Here is a 14445-nt window from a genome sequence, read left to right on the forward strand (position 1 = left end):
TTATTCTTTTTCTAACGCTATTGATTCCATTTACAACAATGAGTAATGTATGTATAACATAGATACCTGATTTTCGTATAAACAAAAGAAAAAAACATACACATCCTGTCTTATCTTTTCTGAATATCATATATTCATATACATATATAATTGCAAAATGTACGCACAAAACAAAACTTTAAAACTTACTTTAGTAGCATGAATTAAAGAGCTACTAATGTAAATGCTCTAATGCGTCCTACACTCATAATAAAATGTGCCATTGAAAAAAAATTTCATTTTATGAAAGAGAAAATGCTCCTTTAACATATAAAATATTATTTTTTACAGAAAATAAAACTCCATATTAAGTAAAAAAAATTGATATTTCAAAGAACAAAAATTTGAAATATTAATTAATAGAACGTTATAAAATATCAATAGAACTTATATTTTGTAATATTTATTTTTAAATATATTTTAAATACATAAAATTAAAAATGTAAACATTAATTAAAAGTATGCAGCACAACAAATAGGAAGATAGGATGTGCAGTTTAATATAAAGTAAGGCATTCGAAATTATCATTTTCATTCGTTTATTTTATTGAATGATATATTTTATAATGAAAGAAAGGGATCAATATTTATTATTGCAAATGAAGTGTATTATGATAACTTCAAGTGTCTCACATCTAATATTAAATATGCATAGAGCAGAAATCAAAATATACTGTAAATTAAAAGGAAACTGTTTTAAAAAGATTATTGGCATGCAATTACTTCATCTGATGTTTGTTCTTTCTGATATTGCAGTGACTTCGTCATGCTATCAATTATGAGTTAAAAAATTGATGTTTACAAAATATACAATAAAAGATGATATTATATATGTATACGAGTAAGAAATTTCATGTATCAGAATGTTCATAATATTTCTACCCACATACTGCATGTATATATATATATATATATATATATATAATATATATATATATATATATATATATAAATATATATATAAATATATATATATATATATAATTTTATGTATAGAATTATACATATATATATATACTTTTTTTAATATTCCGCATCAGATACTTAATCTATTCTGTAAAATCATGGCATCTATTTAGAAATATTATCGTACACAATTGATGTTTCAATAACATTATATAGTAATTATATTAAAATATTTGTCTGTATCATTTTTTTTTGCATAATTTACTTTTAGTACGTTAAAAAAAGACGAACCTTAAAAAAAATCGAGTGTAACTTGCATAACGTTAGACTATCGTAAAGGATTGGCATCAGTCAACAAGCACGCTAGCGCTGTGTACCTTTCTAGCTTTATCCGATTCAGATGTTTATTGAGCGTATTTGTAGTAATTGGTTGACAAGGTGCAACACATGGTGGTGCATCACCAATTAGTTCAACTATTGTCATTACAAAAGTTGACCATTCAAAAGGCAGGGAATCGTCTGTATCGCACAATTGTTCAGCTCGTTCTATCATCGCCGCTATTGCAGACACACCAAACTGAAAGAATAAGCAATAAATAACATTAAGGATTATCCCATTTTACATTTTCTATATATATATATGCATAGAATTTCTGGAAAGATTCATCATTATTACATGTAACAATTAACTAACCTTATTCAGAAGAGCAAAAGTTAAACTATTGTTTTTAACAGGGTGAACGTTAGCCGAGTCGGATAATGCTCTTGCTAATCGCAATATGGTATCAAAATCTTTTACACCGTCAAGCCACCTTCGAAATTCAGCATAAAAATCTGTCAATATATGACAATCTCTACGGCCTATCATGGCTAACCCTTTAAATATCGCAGTCCACAATTCTCTTAACTGCTTACTATATTCTGTCACGTTCAGATGAGGTAAAAAACGCAGTAGTAATGTCTGTAATATGCAAATATATGTAAGACATTGAAAGTAATAAATCTTTAAACAGGGTTGGGAACATTATCTTAAAAAAGTAATGCATTACCGTTATTGTTTCGTTACTTTTTTGTAAGCCTGTAGTAAGTCATTAGATTTTAAAATCACATTATTTGATGTAAATGTTAAAGTAATAATAAATATTAAAACTTGAAACTCTGAGCTATTCTGTATATAGCAAGCTCTATATTCTGTACAAGCTTTTTTTATATAACATTAAATTTATTTATAATAATTTTCTTACTTTCCTTTGTTTTCTTTAGTACACTCATTCTTACAAAAATTTAGAGTAAACATTTTTTACAAATATTAATGTCATTGTTAAGAACGCATTCCAATAATCACTGTCAATATTGAACATTTTATATATAAATGTAAATTATTCAATACAGTAACTATTGAAGTGTAATCAAAGATGTAAAGTACAGTATCAACATATTTCTATCTAATCATGCAATTAGCGCGCATTCTATTGGATATAAGGATAATATACAATTAAAATAACGACTAAATTCGTTATCGTTATTGTAAAAAAAAATGTAACATTCTCTTTACAGACAGAAAAAAGTAATACGATAATTAACGAAAAAAAAAAAAATAATAAAAAATGGTAACGGCGTTACTGTTGCTTGTCAACTCTGTCTTTAAATATAAATTTCTCATTCATTAAATTACCTTTCCTTTTCGAATACTTAGCATGCTAGCTAATTTATCATCTTGTATTAATTGTTGTAAACATGTTAAAATCATGTTTATTAATTCCGGTTCAGTTTTAGCAATGTTTGTTTCGGATTCGCCTTCTTGTTGCTGTTGCGGTTCCGGAATTGAAGCAAGAGGATTATCCAAATCTTCCAGTTTGAATAGCAACGTAAACAGCTAAAAAACAATATTTCATTGAACGTTAGCAAATTATTTATTTTAATAATTATATTTAAAAAATTGATATAGTACTCTTTCAATTTCAAGGAGTAATTGTCGTGTTTTTTTAGTGTCCTTCTGTTGGGACTGAGGAGTAGATTGAGAATCGCTATTTGATACGACATCCATATCGATAAGTTTACGTGGTGCTGTTACACTGCTGCAATGAAGTTTGCCTAATGAATTCTCAAATTGAGCTGGCGTATATGCTGATCTTGAAGCGGTTTGAGGTGTTGGTTCCCAATCTCTAAAACAATAACCAAACAAGAAATTAATAATAATAAGACACAAGGCAATCTGTTAGAGTTGTTTGATTTAGATGGGACGTTATATTTTGTATATATCATTGTTACTAGATCTGTAATCATAAAACACTGTTTGCCCTCAATTATAACTACAGACTTTAACTATTAGTGGCAAACGCAAGATTAGTCTGAAACGAGTAATCGAGTAAAAGTAAACAGACGATTTGTACACATGTACAAAAATAAATTTTGATCTTTTCTAGATTCTAGATTCTTTTTGATTGAATACATTTTGATCTCTCTCTTTATAAGTATGTAAATAAAATCCTTGAAAAATAAATAACAATTAATCTGTGTAAAATATAGAATAAGTTCGATAGTTTCAGTTATTGATATAAATTTCTTAAATTATTTAAAAAATTGTGATTATAATAAAAAATTAACATTATGGCATATTCAGTGCAATGTATTTTGCAATATTATATTATCAGAAAAAATATGTAGATTTTTGCTCACATAAAAATATATAAAAATATGAAATACCAGCGCAAGTTATAGAAAATTAAGGTTTAAAAATAAAAAAAAACATACCTATGATCTTTGTGATATCCATTATTATTATGGTGTTTCTTATCTTTTTGTTCTTGATCTGCATGTTGTTTATTCCGTTTATCACAGAACACGACATAATAATGGTCATCAACATACGGTTGAATCGTATTAAGTTGTAACAATTGAATATTAATTAACCATTGCTTCTCATGAGGTTTTATAGCAAGTTTTCCTGAGTGTTCGTATTCTCCCGAAGCATTACCGTTAACGCTGTGAGAATAATGTTGATGATAGGGTCTTTGATTGTTTCTGTCATGATTACGATGAGGATATTGATTATTTTTAAAAAATGGTTGATGTCCAGATTGTTGTTCGTTATGATAGTAAGATCTGTTCTGATTTCTCTGATTTCCTAAATGTGAATAAGAATGTTGGTGTTGCTGATGATTGGTTTGGTTGTTAGGAAATGCAGGCATCATGTGATCTGGCCGAAGGAATGGTGGGCCTCCTAAATTAGGGTGTAGTTGCTGAAATGGAATAGAAAATGCGTTAACAATGTAAAAATATTACAATTGTGTAATATATAATCTATGTAAAAAGATGTTTCCTGTAAGAAACTTACAGGAGGGAAACCATAGGAGCCATGAAGAGGTTGTCTTGGAACAGCTTGTGGCAACATTAAATGCGGTGGTGGAGGATAACGTAACACATTTCCTTGATCTAATGAATGGAAGAAAAATCGATATTAATATAAAGAAATAATCCAGTTAATTTTTAAATTTAGTCAGTCTTTAATTATAATCAATTGTAATATTTTATATTAATGCATATTAATTATAGCCAACTGTAATATTTTGTATTATCATAAATAAGACATGTAAGTAGAAATATAAAATATATGATTCTGAAGATTGAGAAAATATTGTAGAATAATATAAGCCAAATAATGGAAAATATCTAAATACCAAAAAGTTCCGAGATTTATATTTGCTGAATACTTATTGATTCCCATATTTTACAAATACATGTATAAATTTATATATATATATATATATATATATATATATATATACATATCTTAATGCAATATTAAAATAATAATACACAGTATACTTACTAATTAAACCTATTAATCTTGGATGTTGTATCAACTGTGGAGGATGTGGTGGTGGTGGTCTTATAGGACTGGGTAAAATTATAGAATGTGCTCCAGGAGCAAACCCTGGTGGAAAACGCGGTGGAGGTAGGCCATTGACGTGAAGTTTCTCATTCAAAGAGAGGGCCTCAAAGAGAAGGGAACCCTCCGATTTTTTCTGTTGTTGCGTTTGTGGTTTGCTAAGACCTGGTGGTGGCCTGTTCGCAATAAGTCCTCTTTCCAACTCTTCCACTGTACAGGCATTTGGTAAAGATAATCGTGGCTGAGCTTTCGGAGGAGATAAATTCAAAGGACTACCCCACACACCTGGTCGGGGAACTATTCCTTCCTTATCCAATACCAAATGTGATAAATTGTCTTCGATATTTATGTTAGAAATAGTCTATAAGAAACATAAAACATGATAAAACACATGAATTATTTGTTTAAAAATTCAAATAAAAACAGAAAACAAATAAAAAAAGGAAGTTTTTTGTTTTTATTTAAATGCATTATATTAGTCACAATCAAAAGGCCAATAGATGAGCATAGCAAAATCTTAGTGCTGAAATGTTTCTTGAGTGATTTTTAAAAATACATTTTCTAATTCTCTAACCTGTCACTGTTACTTTCATACATTAGCTATTAAATTGAATGAGAAAATTAAATATAAGAGGTCTAAATTCAAATCGTAGCTGAAATAATATTTTTTACAATAGATTCTTTAATTTGATTTGGAAAGAGGGGTAAGCTTATAGATGCTTGCTAGCATCAGTATTATTAAATTGTCAATTTAATACTATAATATTTAATATTACTTTTCTGATTTAATTTAAGAGCTATGCTTGAGACTAAAAGTAACAGCACACAGTTTAAAAGTATTTAAAGAATTCACATTTTTAAAATAAATACTAATATAAAAAACAATTGCTAGTAAATTTTTATAAAATTAAAAATAATACAGTTTGAAATATTTTGAGAAATATACTCATATAATAATAATAGTACAATAATAATAGCCCAAAACTAATGCTTTTATAATAGATTTTTAATTCTTTTTGAATTTTTATTTCATATATAAATTATTCATATTGTTTTTAATTTCAACACACTTAACCTTTTAATAGTGTTTAGGTTTTTACAATCAGAATGTTTTCAAGAAATTGTCATGGTACTAAAGTACAGTTAATAATATTCTTGTATTATAAGAACTTTTTAAAAGCATTTGGATAAGAAAAAACCCAAACACAGTTAGAAGGTTAAATAATAAGAATGACTGTACCAGTAAAAAGCAGTACTCAATAATTTTCTAGGTGAATTTACAAACAATTACAAGATTCACTGAATTGCATATCACATATTTGCCAGACTTAAAACACAACTTTTAAAAATTTAGAAATATCACAAAAATTAAATTGCTTATCAATTAAATAACTTTGATGCTTACAAGCATCTCTACATCCCCTCTTTACCCAAAAACTGTAAAGAATTTATTGCAAAAAATATTACCTTGGGCAAGGTAATACAGTTTGAAGAATTTTGTAAATGTTTGTAAATTCACCTTGAAAATTACTGAGCACTAAGATCTGTTTTCGACTGGTATGGCCATTCTTGTTATTTAAATGTATTGATAAACTTTCTGGTTCATATTAGAATTTTGTTTACATTTTTTAAATTTCTATTCAAATTTATCAAAATAAACTCAACTTGTGATTGCTAAACAATTTACTTTAGGGGCCTTGTGTGTCCTTAGATTTCAAAATTTATAAGATAATTAAAGAAAGCGACAGAGATTGAACAACACCTTTTTACTTGTTGCACTCTGATTATGAAGGCGATTTGATTCAGTAATTTCAGCAAGTTTTTCATGATCCTCTTCCCAATCACCGATGGTAGCGTCGGGACCAAACGTCTCATCATTCAAAGCATCGTACTCTTCCTCTTCAAGCTCTTCTTCCAATGGACAATCCAATCCATCTTCTAGATTGTTCTCCTAATCATACCAAGCGAATAACAATTATTATCGGAAGTGTTGAAGTAACAATACAACCAAACATAAACCTGACAAAACCAAACATAATTCTCGGACTCGATGTCCGAGGAAAAAAAAAGAAGGAAGTGTACAAGTCATTACAAAAGTCATAGCCATGCTTTTTGTAGCGATACTTCAGACGCAACATCAGACTCGAGTCGATAAAATTTTAATCAAGACGCCACGCGCTAATTTGCCGACAAGGTCGATCGGGATACGCGACGCTCGATGTTAATGACCCTTAGGGCGAGGAAAACAGGAACGAGGTTAGACGATGTAACGTAACTCCGCGACTCGATCGAGAATTTTCTTAATTTTTCAGGGGAAGGGGGGGAGCGTTATCGACGAGATGCAATTGAAGATAGGTTCGCGAGAAACGTCACTTCGAATCGCGGCTAACGGATGTCGGCGGAAGGGCAAAGTTTTTCGACTCTTCGGACACGGACGTGCCGCGACGCGACTGTTTATTGGGGAAGATCGACGGTCGCGTGTTTCGTCTGGAACACGCACGAATCAAGCCGCAGGCCACGCGCGTTTAAGCAATGCGCTTCCGTACTTACTCCGAGCGTGGTATCGAAACCGAAAAAAGTGTCTGCCATTTGTGAAAATGAAATCTGCAAAATGACATGTTCCGATTATACGTCAAGTGCTGCTACGCGGGGCATCAGCTGCCATGGCGGCCATGCCGTAACTCGCGGCTAACGTCAGTCGAGAAAGGCGGATGCGCAACGGGCGAAGTGCGCAGCAGCGAACGTGAGTTCTCGCCTGCGCGCGAGCGCGATCGCGCGAATGAAACGATTTATTCATGCGACACCGGCAAGACTAAATAGTTTTTATCAGGAGTGATAAGTTAATATATTTTTCAACTAAATTAAGTTAATGGCTTACAAAAATTTAATTTACATTGAAAGTTACAAAACACTAGCCTAATTAAGTTAATTAAGATTTAATTAAGTTAAATTAAAAATTAATTTTGTAATCAAAAAACATTATCCATCTTAAATTAGAAATTTGTAATTTTTTAAAGTTACATCACAATAGTCTAAACAATTATGGCTCATTAAACAAATTTAAATATTTTATTTGTAAACTAGCTGTGCCCTGCCACGCGCTGCTGTGGCTCAGTCTGGTTAAGAAATGAAAAAGTAAGAAAAGAGAAAGCGCAGTATACAATTTTTGTGGGTATACAATTTTTATATAAAAACACGCGCGTATTCGAATGCAACGTTGAAGAACTTTGGGAGATTTCAGATTTTGAACGACATTTTCATTTTTATTTATATAGATTAACCCACACAGCACAAATCGACTAATAGTCGACTTTTTTCGACTCAATAATAATCGACTCAAAGTCAACTTTTAAAGTCGATATTTAGCTGAGTATTTCTCAGACCTCAAAAAAATATCTGTTTTTATAATCGCCATGAAGTTAACTTAAAGTCGACTGTCATAGGCTGACTTTTGGTCGGCAATAATATGGCATTGGTTTGATTTTGAAGTCGATATTAGACTTCTTCTGCCGGCTGACAGCCGACTAACAGTCGACTCGGTGTTGTTTGGGAAGTTTATATGTATAAAATAAGAAAAATATTGATTTTTTTGGGAATGTATTCCCAACATGTAAACTTTACTATCTAACATAAAAAACATTTTATAATGATTTTGTGTTGATAGGTAGATTATTTTTACGTGAAACACTATGATTCCTTAATACCCTCAACTTTACCTCAACTTAATACCCTCAATTTCACCTTTTTAATGTTAACAATTGCTGATAAAAAAAACTATGTGTTTATTATTTTTGCCTACTCTACAAATGTACAAAGTTTCAATAAAATCGGCGAGTCACGCAAAGGTAGATTTACTTGTCAGTTAAAAACAGAAATATATTTATTATTGAATTCATGTTATTTACTAAGGTCTAGATTACAATTTGATTGATTAATCGTATTGGGTAAGTTTTGAAAAAAAAGAAAATTTATACGTACTTATACATGTAAAAACTAAATTAATCGTGTGTTTTATTATTTCATTAAAAATTATATATTTTTTTATGATCGCTGACAGTTGTTTAGCGATAATAGATGAATGATGCAATCTTAACATTTATTTATAATTTAATTTACTTTATCTCGAAAGAAAGATTATTTATATATTGATACAGCATGTTTTATTCGTAATTTTCTTAATTGTTATTGTTATAATTCTCAAAGTTTTATTTTATTTTCAGATTTTTACTATGGCAATATCCCGTATATCAGTGAAACGGTTCAAGGTTCACAGAACTGCACGAACACATCGACTACATGGATCTTTAAGAACGATGAACAACGACAAGCCTGTCCACGTCAACTCATCTTCGAGGAGAATTTCGATACTATCGACAGCGCAAAATGGAATAAGTGGAAACGTTTTTCCGATTTACCGGTATGTATCGGTGGCAGAAGATTATTTATTTAAAAAAACTCTATTTTCGTTAAATTATAATATTATTTTTATTACCAGGATTTTGAATTCATCCTCTATATGACTGATGATGAAATGGATACGAGAGATGGAAAGCTACGCATTAAACCGATTTTGCTTGAAACTAAATATGGCAGGGATTTCGTATTAAGAAAGAATAATTCTGGAAGAGCATGCGGATAACTAGAATTAAGGAAATAAAATATTAAATATTTAATTATATTTTTTCTTTAGTTGCACAGGCAAAATTGATACATGGGAGTGCCAACAACGAGGCGTCGGCCCTTACATCTTGCCTCCTTTAATTTCCGGACGTATTGATACAAAGGGAAAATTTGAGTTTCTCTTTGGACGTGTCGAAATAAGAGCCAAATTGCCACATGGAGATTAGTTATATCCTCGTAAGTTTCATAACTTTAACGTTATTGTTATCTTCGATTTTGTCTACCATTGTAAATGTGTACTGTATAGTGATAACATTGAAAAGCGTCGAGAATACATTGCAATTGGAATTGCATCGCGCGATAAGAATTGCGTCGTCGGTAGGCAACGAAGAACTACGGACTCCCGAGGGTGAGATCATCAATAATCGTGTATTGGCGGCGGGTGGATTAATCACGGATTTAAATGAGAGTATTAGCGCGCAGAGTATTAATCGCACAATGCTGCCTAAGATACAGATCGAGCATTCCTTGGTCGGAAGATTTCCATATCTTCGAGATTGAATGGAAGAATGGTCTCATTGTAGTAAATGTTGATGGAGTGCAATACGGCGAGCAAACCGTAGACGAATCATTTGGCAAACCGGTATAATTGAAATTGTATTATATTTTTCTTTGTTATTAGATACTTATACCATTTGCATAGTTTTACTAAATTTTGATTTAATGAAACTGAGAATTTTAATAATATTGTTGTTTATTATGCAGTCGTATTTAACTTTGGGCGTAGCTGCCGGAGGGGTCCACGAATTTCAGGATTTTGTCACGAGCAGTGGTTATGTCAAACCTTGGCGAAATTTTGACATAAAGGTACGTTATTAGATATCTAAGAAATTTCTCAATATTTGAGGAACGTTTGAAAAAGCTATGCTAAATATGCTCGACATTATGACAAATAAATGCAATTAACACATTATTTTTTATAGGGATTGTACAATTTCCTTAAAGCGAAAGATCATTGGTATCCCACATGGAACATAAGAACAGTGTTTCAAGTGGATTATGTGAAAATATGAGCATTGTAAATATTTCTTCTTTACGAAACACCTGCACGGCTATTTTTATAATCTCCAATCAGGGATGAGGTCAGTAACTCGTTACTTTTGTAACGAAGTTACAGTTAGAGTTACTTTTTTTTTTGTAACTCTAACTTTGTTATTTTTTTCCATCTGTAACTATAACTTTACTTAGTTACATTTTTTAAGTAACTAGTAAGTAAATTACTTTTATAGTACATATATATTGCAAACAATTGCTTTATATATTGCAAACTTTGTCAGTTTAAGTTGTATTTGGAAACATCATTTGAGTGCCGCCATGTACCATTTTATCTTTGTTTAACATTTGGTGAACAAGATTAAAATTTAATGACGGTGAATTTCCAAACGCAGCCTTAATGTGAATCACATATAAGTAATTTACTTAATATAGAAATATCATATTTATCTTACACAATTAGATACCTTACGTAGAGTGATTTTCAATTGACACAGAATAAATTATTTTACCTTTGTTCCTCACTGAATTTCAAGCAATATCGTCTCTAAATTTGACACCATGTTTAAATATAAATAAAATAATTGAGTAATGTTAAAAATGTAAAAGTATATTTATAAATTGTTACATATATTGGATGTTAATGTGAATTATAAAATTACTTACTTTTCAGCTCACGCTTTGAGCCATCTTTACTGCATTAATATATAAAAAAAGAGAAAATAAGAAAGGTTGTCGTCGAAATCATACGAAAAAAGTCAGAAAAAAACGCAGCATTATGGCATTTTAATGAGCCGTGATTCACGTTCCACGTTCAACCGATAGGTATGAGTTAATAGCTAAACTTGTATGAATTCGGAAATTAGCCACCTGACTGAGCTGTAGCTCTTTGCTACTTTGCCAAACAGCCAGGTGGTTAATTTCCGAATTCATACAAGTTTGGCTATTAACTCTCACTTATCGGTTGAACGAGGGACGTGAATCACAGGTCATGGTGAAATGCCATATAATGCTGCGTTTTTTTCCTGCGTTTTTTTTCTCTTCGTATGATTTCACCGACATTTTTTCTCATTTTCTTTTCTCTTCTATATCAATGCGCTGAAGATGGCTCAAAGCCATCGGCCATGAGTCGATACGTACGTAATTTTATAATTCACGTGAATATACAATATATGTAACGCTTTATAAATATATTTGCGCACTGTTATGACTCCGCGCTTGATTTTTATTTGCCGTTATTTTTATTGCTTGCTTTTTAAATGTCCAGAATCTTCATTTGTAGTTCTTTCGGCATATAAAATTATTATCATGTAATGAGAAGAGACGTGAGCCATTTGCAAGAATAAGACCTCTCTTGGAACTCTTGCAACCTCATAGTGAACGTTGCATAATTCTTACTAGCAGCAAATAAATTATTTTAACAAATTAATTTTAGGTCAAAGAAGTTATTAAAAAATTTTTTTAAATATATATTTTATATAATGTTCATAAAAGCTTATTCTGTGGCAATTATTAGCGTATAAGATTTACGAATCTATTAATTTATGATTTTTTATAACCAAAAGTATCTTTTATGGCATTAGTTGTTAATATTCCACGATCTCCTTGCTATCTCCTAAACGCATCTTCTCTTTTTCCTCTTCAATAAATTACGTTTGTTCTTATACATCGATGAACTACTTAATTTTACCTGTAAGGTGATGAAACAGAAAAATAGTGGGTTTTTTTTAATTCACTTTTTGGATTAACGAAAAAAAAATTAGTACGATATGAATCACGCCAAAAAGTTTAATTATTTGAAGTATCGAAAATAGACATTTTGGAGAAATCAATCAATCATGATTTTACAACTGAGCAAAATTATATTATATTAATGAGCAAAATTTTATTATTTGAATATATTATAAAATGGTAGATAAAGGGTTGTAATGAATAAATATTATTATTGTATATAATTAAGGAATGTAGACCTTAAAAATCTCAGAAGTTTTAGTATTTGCCCGCGTTAATATGTAAAAGGTGAAAGATCGAATTACGCTGCAAATAAAAATAATAATATTAATAATTCGCATACTAAACATTATACTAAATTTATATTTTAATTCTACAATTTTATGCATTTACTTTTATACTATTTGGAATCTAGTAAACTTATATGTATATTTAATAAAAAATAAAAGAATATACTTGCGAGTTAGCCACTCATGAGCATCTTTTTTCAACTATAGTACCTTATGTTAAGAATAATGCAAAAAATGCTGTTGTAGACTTATTGTATCTATGGATAGTTAAAGTTTTTTCTTGAACCTCAGTCTAAGTTTTTAAATTATATTATAAAAGAATTACAGCAATGTAAAAAATTACAGAGTATGTCGTACCCACGAATGGTGAAGGAAAGTTGAAGATTATAAAAACTGTATGAAAAAAAATTGAAATAGCTTGAGAGTTAGCCGTCTGTACATGGCTGTGCAGCTGAAAAGTTATTTTTATTTAATTAATTTTACGAAAATATTAATATAAAACAAATTTTATAATTGATTGATTGATTAATCGTATGTGTACATGTAAAACTTTGCTCTGTAAAAATTGCATTTGCACATAATACGATTGATCAATCAATGAATTGAAACATTTTTTTATACTGATAAGTTTGTGTTTCACTTTCATGAAAGTTAAATTTTATGCATCCTGTGAGAAAAGTCTTCATCTTATATTTGCTTTTTCTTCAGTAATACTGAGCTCATTTAATTTTGTCTGAGACAGTTAGAAACAGGAATAAACACATTTAGTTTAACGTCTTTCTTAACTACTTTTTTATATTCTTGTTTTCTGTATAATAAAGCTATCTCGACTTTTTCTATAAAGCTTTAGCATTCTGACATTTACCAACATCAATAGATAAAATTCCCGACATTACAACAGTTTTTACGCTTTTTCAACTCTTAGTAAAGAAACTTGATAAATTTGAGCATTTACATGTATCATAGACTTTTACTAAAATTTACTATACAATATATGGTGTTCGATAATAATCGTACCAAATCTTATGGACAGAGATCTACCTAACTTATTTTATTTCTTATATACTTTATTTATGAAGATATTGAAATAAATTAAGTGAGAATAAAATGTTTATTTTAGTCACTCACTATATAAAATCAAATTATCTCTATATAGAACATTTGCAAACAAACAAACAAAATTTTTTTAATTCCTACATTGGACTTTATTAAATGCTTGTGTTTTTAATAAAGCCAGAATCAAAAATAAATTGAAAATATCAAAAGAACTAAATATTATCTTCCAAATCACTTTTATAATAATTATAATAAAAAATCTCTTAGAGTCTACTTTATTATTAAATATCACAATTATCTTCAATTTTATCTGCAATTAATTTTTTAACTTTTAGAAATTCCTGATTATTTGAGTGCAATTTCAACTTTTCAAAAGTTAGCAGCATTGAAAATCGTTCTGTTGCAAATCAAACACGTAACAAACAAATGACAATAGTCATAACAATAAACGTATAAGTGGTTCTTATTTAATAAATATATTATTTATAGTAAAGTATATTTATTCTAAATATTTTTTACTTTCTTTGGAACATCTTTTAAAGATATATTGTAGGCATAAAGCATGTTTTTAAGTAATAAATTGAAAAGAGAGCCTTATTCGATACCTTATATCACTGTAGATATAATATATACGTATTGCTATCAGAATTGTAACTGAGTTCACATTTGTTGACAAATTAATGCCTTCATGATATGACAACTTTAGATAGCAATTTGCCAGTAACATACCGACAACTTTGAAATTGTCAGCATCAAAATTTGTACTGTTGTCGTTATGTTGCTATAAGATACTTTATAGGATCACATAATGCTGTTATATGCTGACATAGGTGAGGTAATTTTGATACTGCTATCTTG

General features: G+C 29.7%; 1 protein-coding gene and 1 pseudogene across 2 annotated transcripts; one reads left to right on the forward strand and one right to left on the reverse strand.

Moving 5' to 3' along the window:
- Positions 1 to 1190: 1190 nt before the first annotated feature.
- Positions 1191 to 7525, reverse strand: LOC105193362 (protein PAT1 homolog 1). 2 transcript variants are annotated; one of them, XM_026138864.2, is made up of 9 exons: positions 7388 to 7525; positions 6600 to 6788; positions 4778 to 5198; positions 4283 to 4380; positions 3700 to 4187; positions 2897 to 3110; positions 2621 to 2821; positions 1640 to 1906; positions 1191 to 1522 (listed from the first exon to the last, which is right to left on the reverse strand). In XM_026138864.2, the coding sequence occupies exons 1-9, from the start codon at positions 7424 to 7426 to the stop codon at positions 1274 to 1276; spliced, it is 2166 nt and encodes a 721-aa protein (XP_025994649.1). In that variant the 5' UTR covers positions 7427 to 7525; the 3' UTR covers positions 1191 to 1273. The 2 variants fall into 2 exon arrangements, with proteins under 2 accessions (XP_025994649.1, XP_039307522.1); XM_039451588.1 differs by lacking the exon at positions 7388 to 7525 and adding an exon at positions 6930 to 7119.
- On the forward strand, positions 7417 to 10539 carry LOC105193965 (annotated as a pseudogene).
- Positions 10540 to 14445: the final 3906 nt, after the last annotated feature.

Source organism: Solenopsis invicta, chromosome 7, assembly GCF_016802725.1.
Source record: "Solenopsis invicta isolate M01_SB chromosome 7, UNIL_Sinv_3.0, whole genome shotgun sequence".
Taxonomy (NCBI): Eukaryota; Metazoa; Arthropoda; class Insecta; order Hymenoptera; family Formicidae; genus Solenopsis; species Solenopsis invicta.

Excerpts from the sequence above, each read along its gene's own strand:
- LOC105193362 (XM_026138864.2), bottom strand. The coding sequence starts at position 7,426 with ATGGCAGACACTTTTTTCGGTTTCGATACCACGCTCGGA. Across the intron at positions 6,789-7,387 it reads GTTTCGATACCACGCTCGGA|GAGAACAATCTAGAAGATGG; the intron begins GTAAGTACGGAA and ends TGGTATGATTAG. Across the intron at positions 1,907-2,620 it reads TAAGTATTCGAAAAGGAAAG|ACATTACTACTGCGTTTTTT; the intron begins GTAATTTAATGA and ends TGCATATTACAG.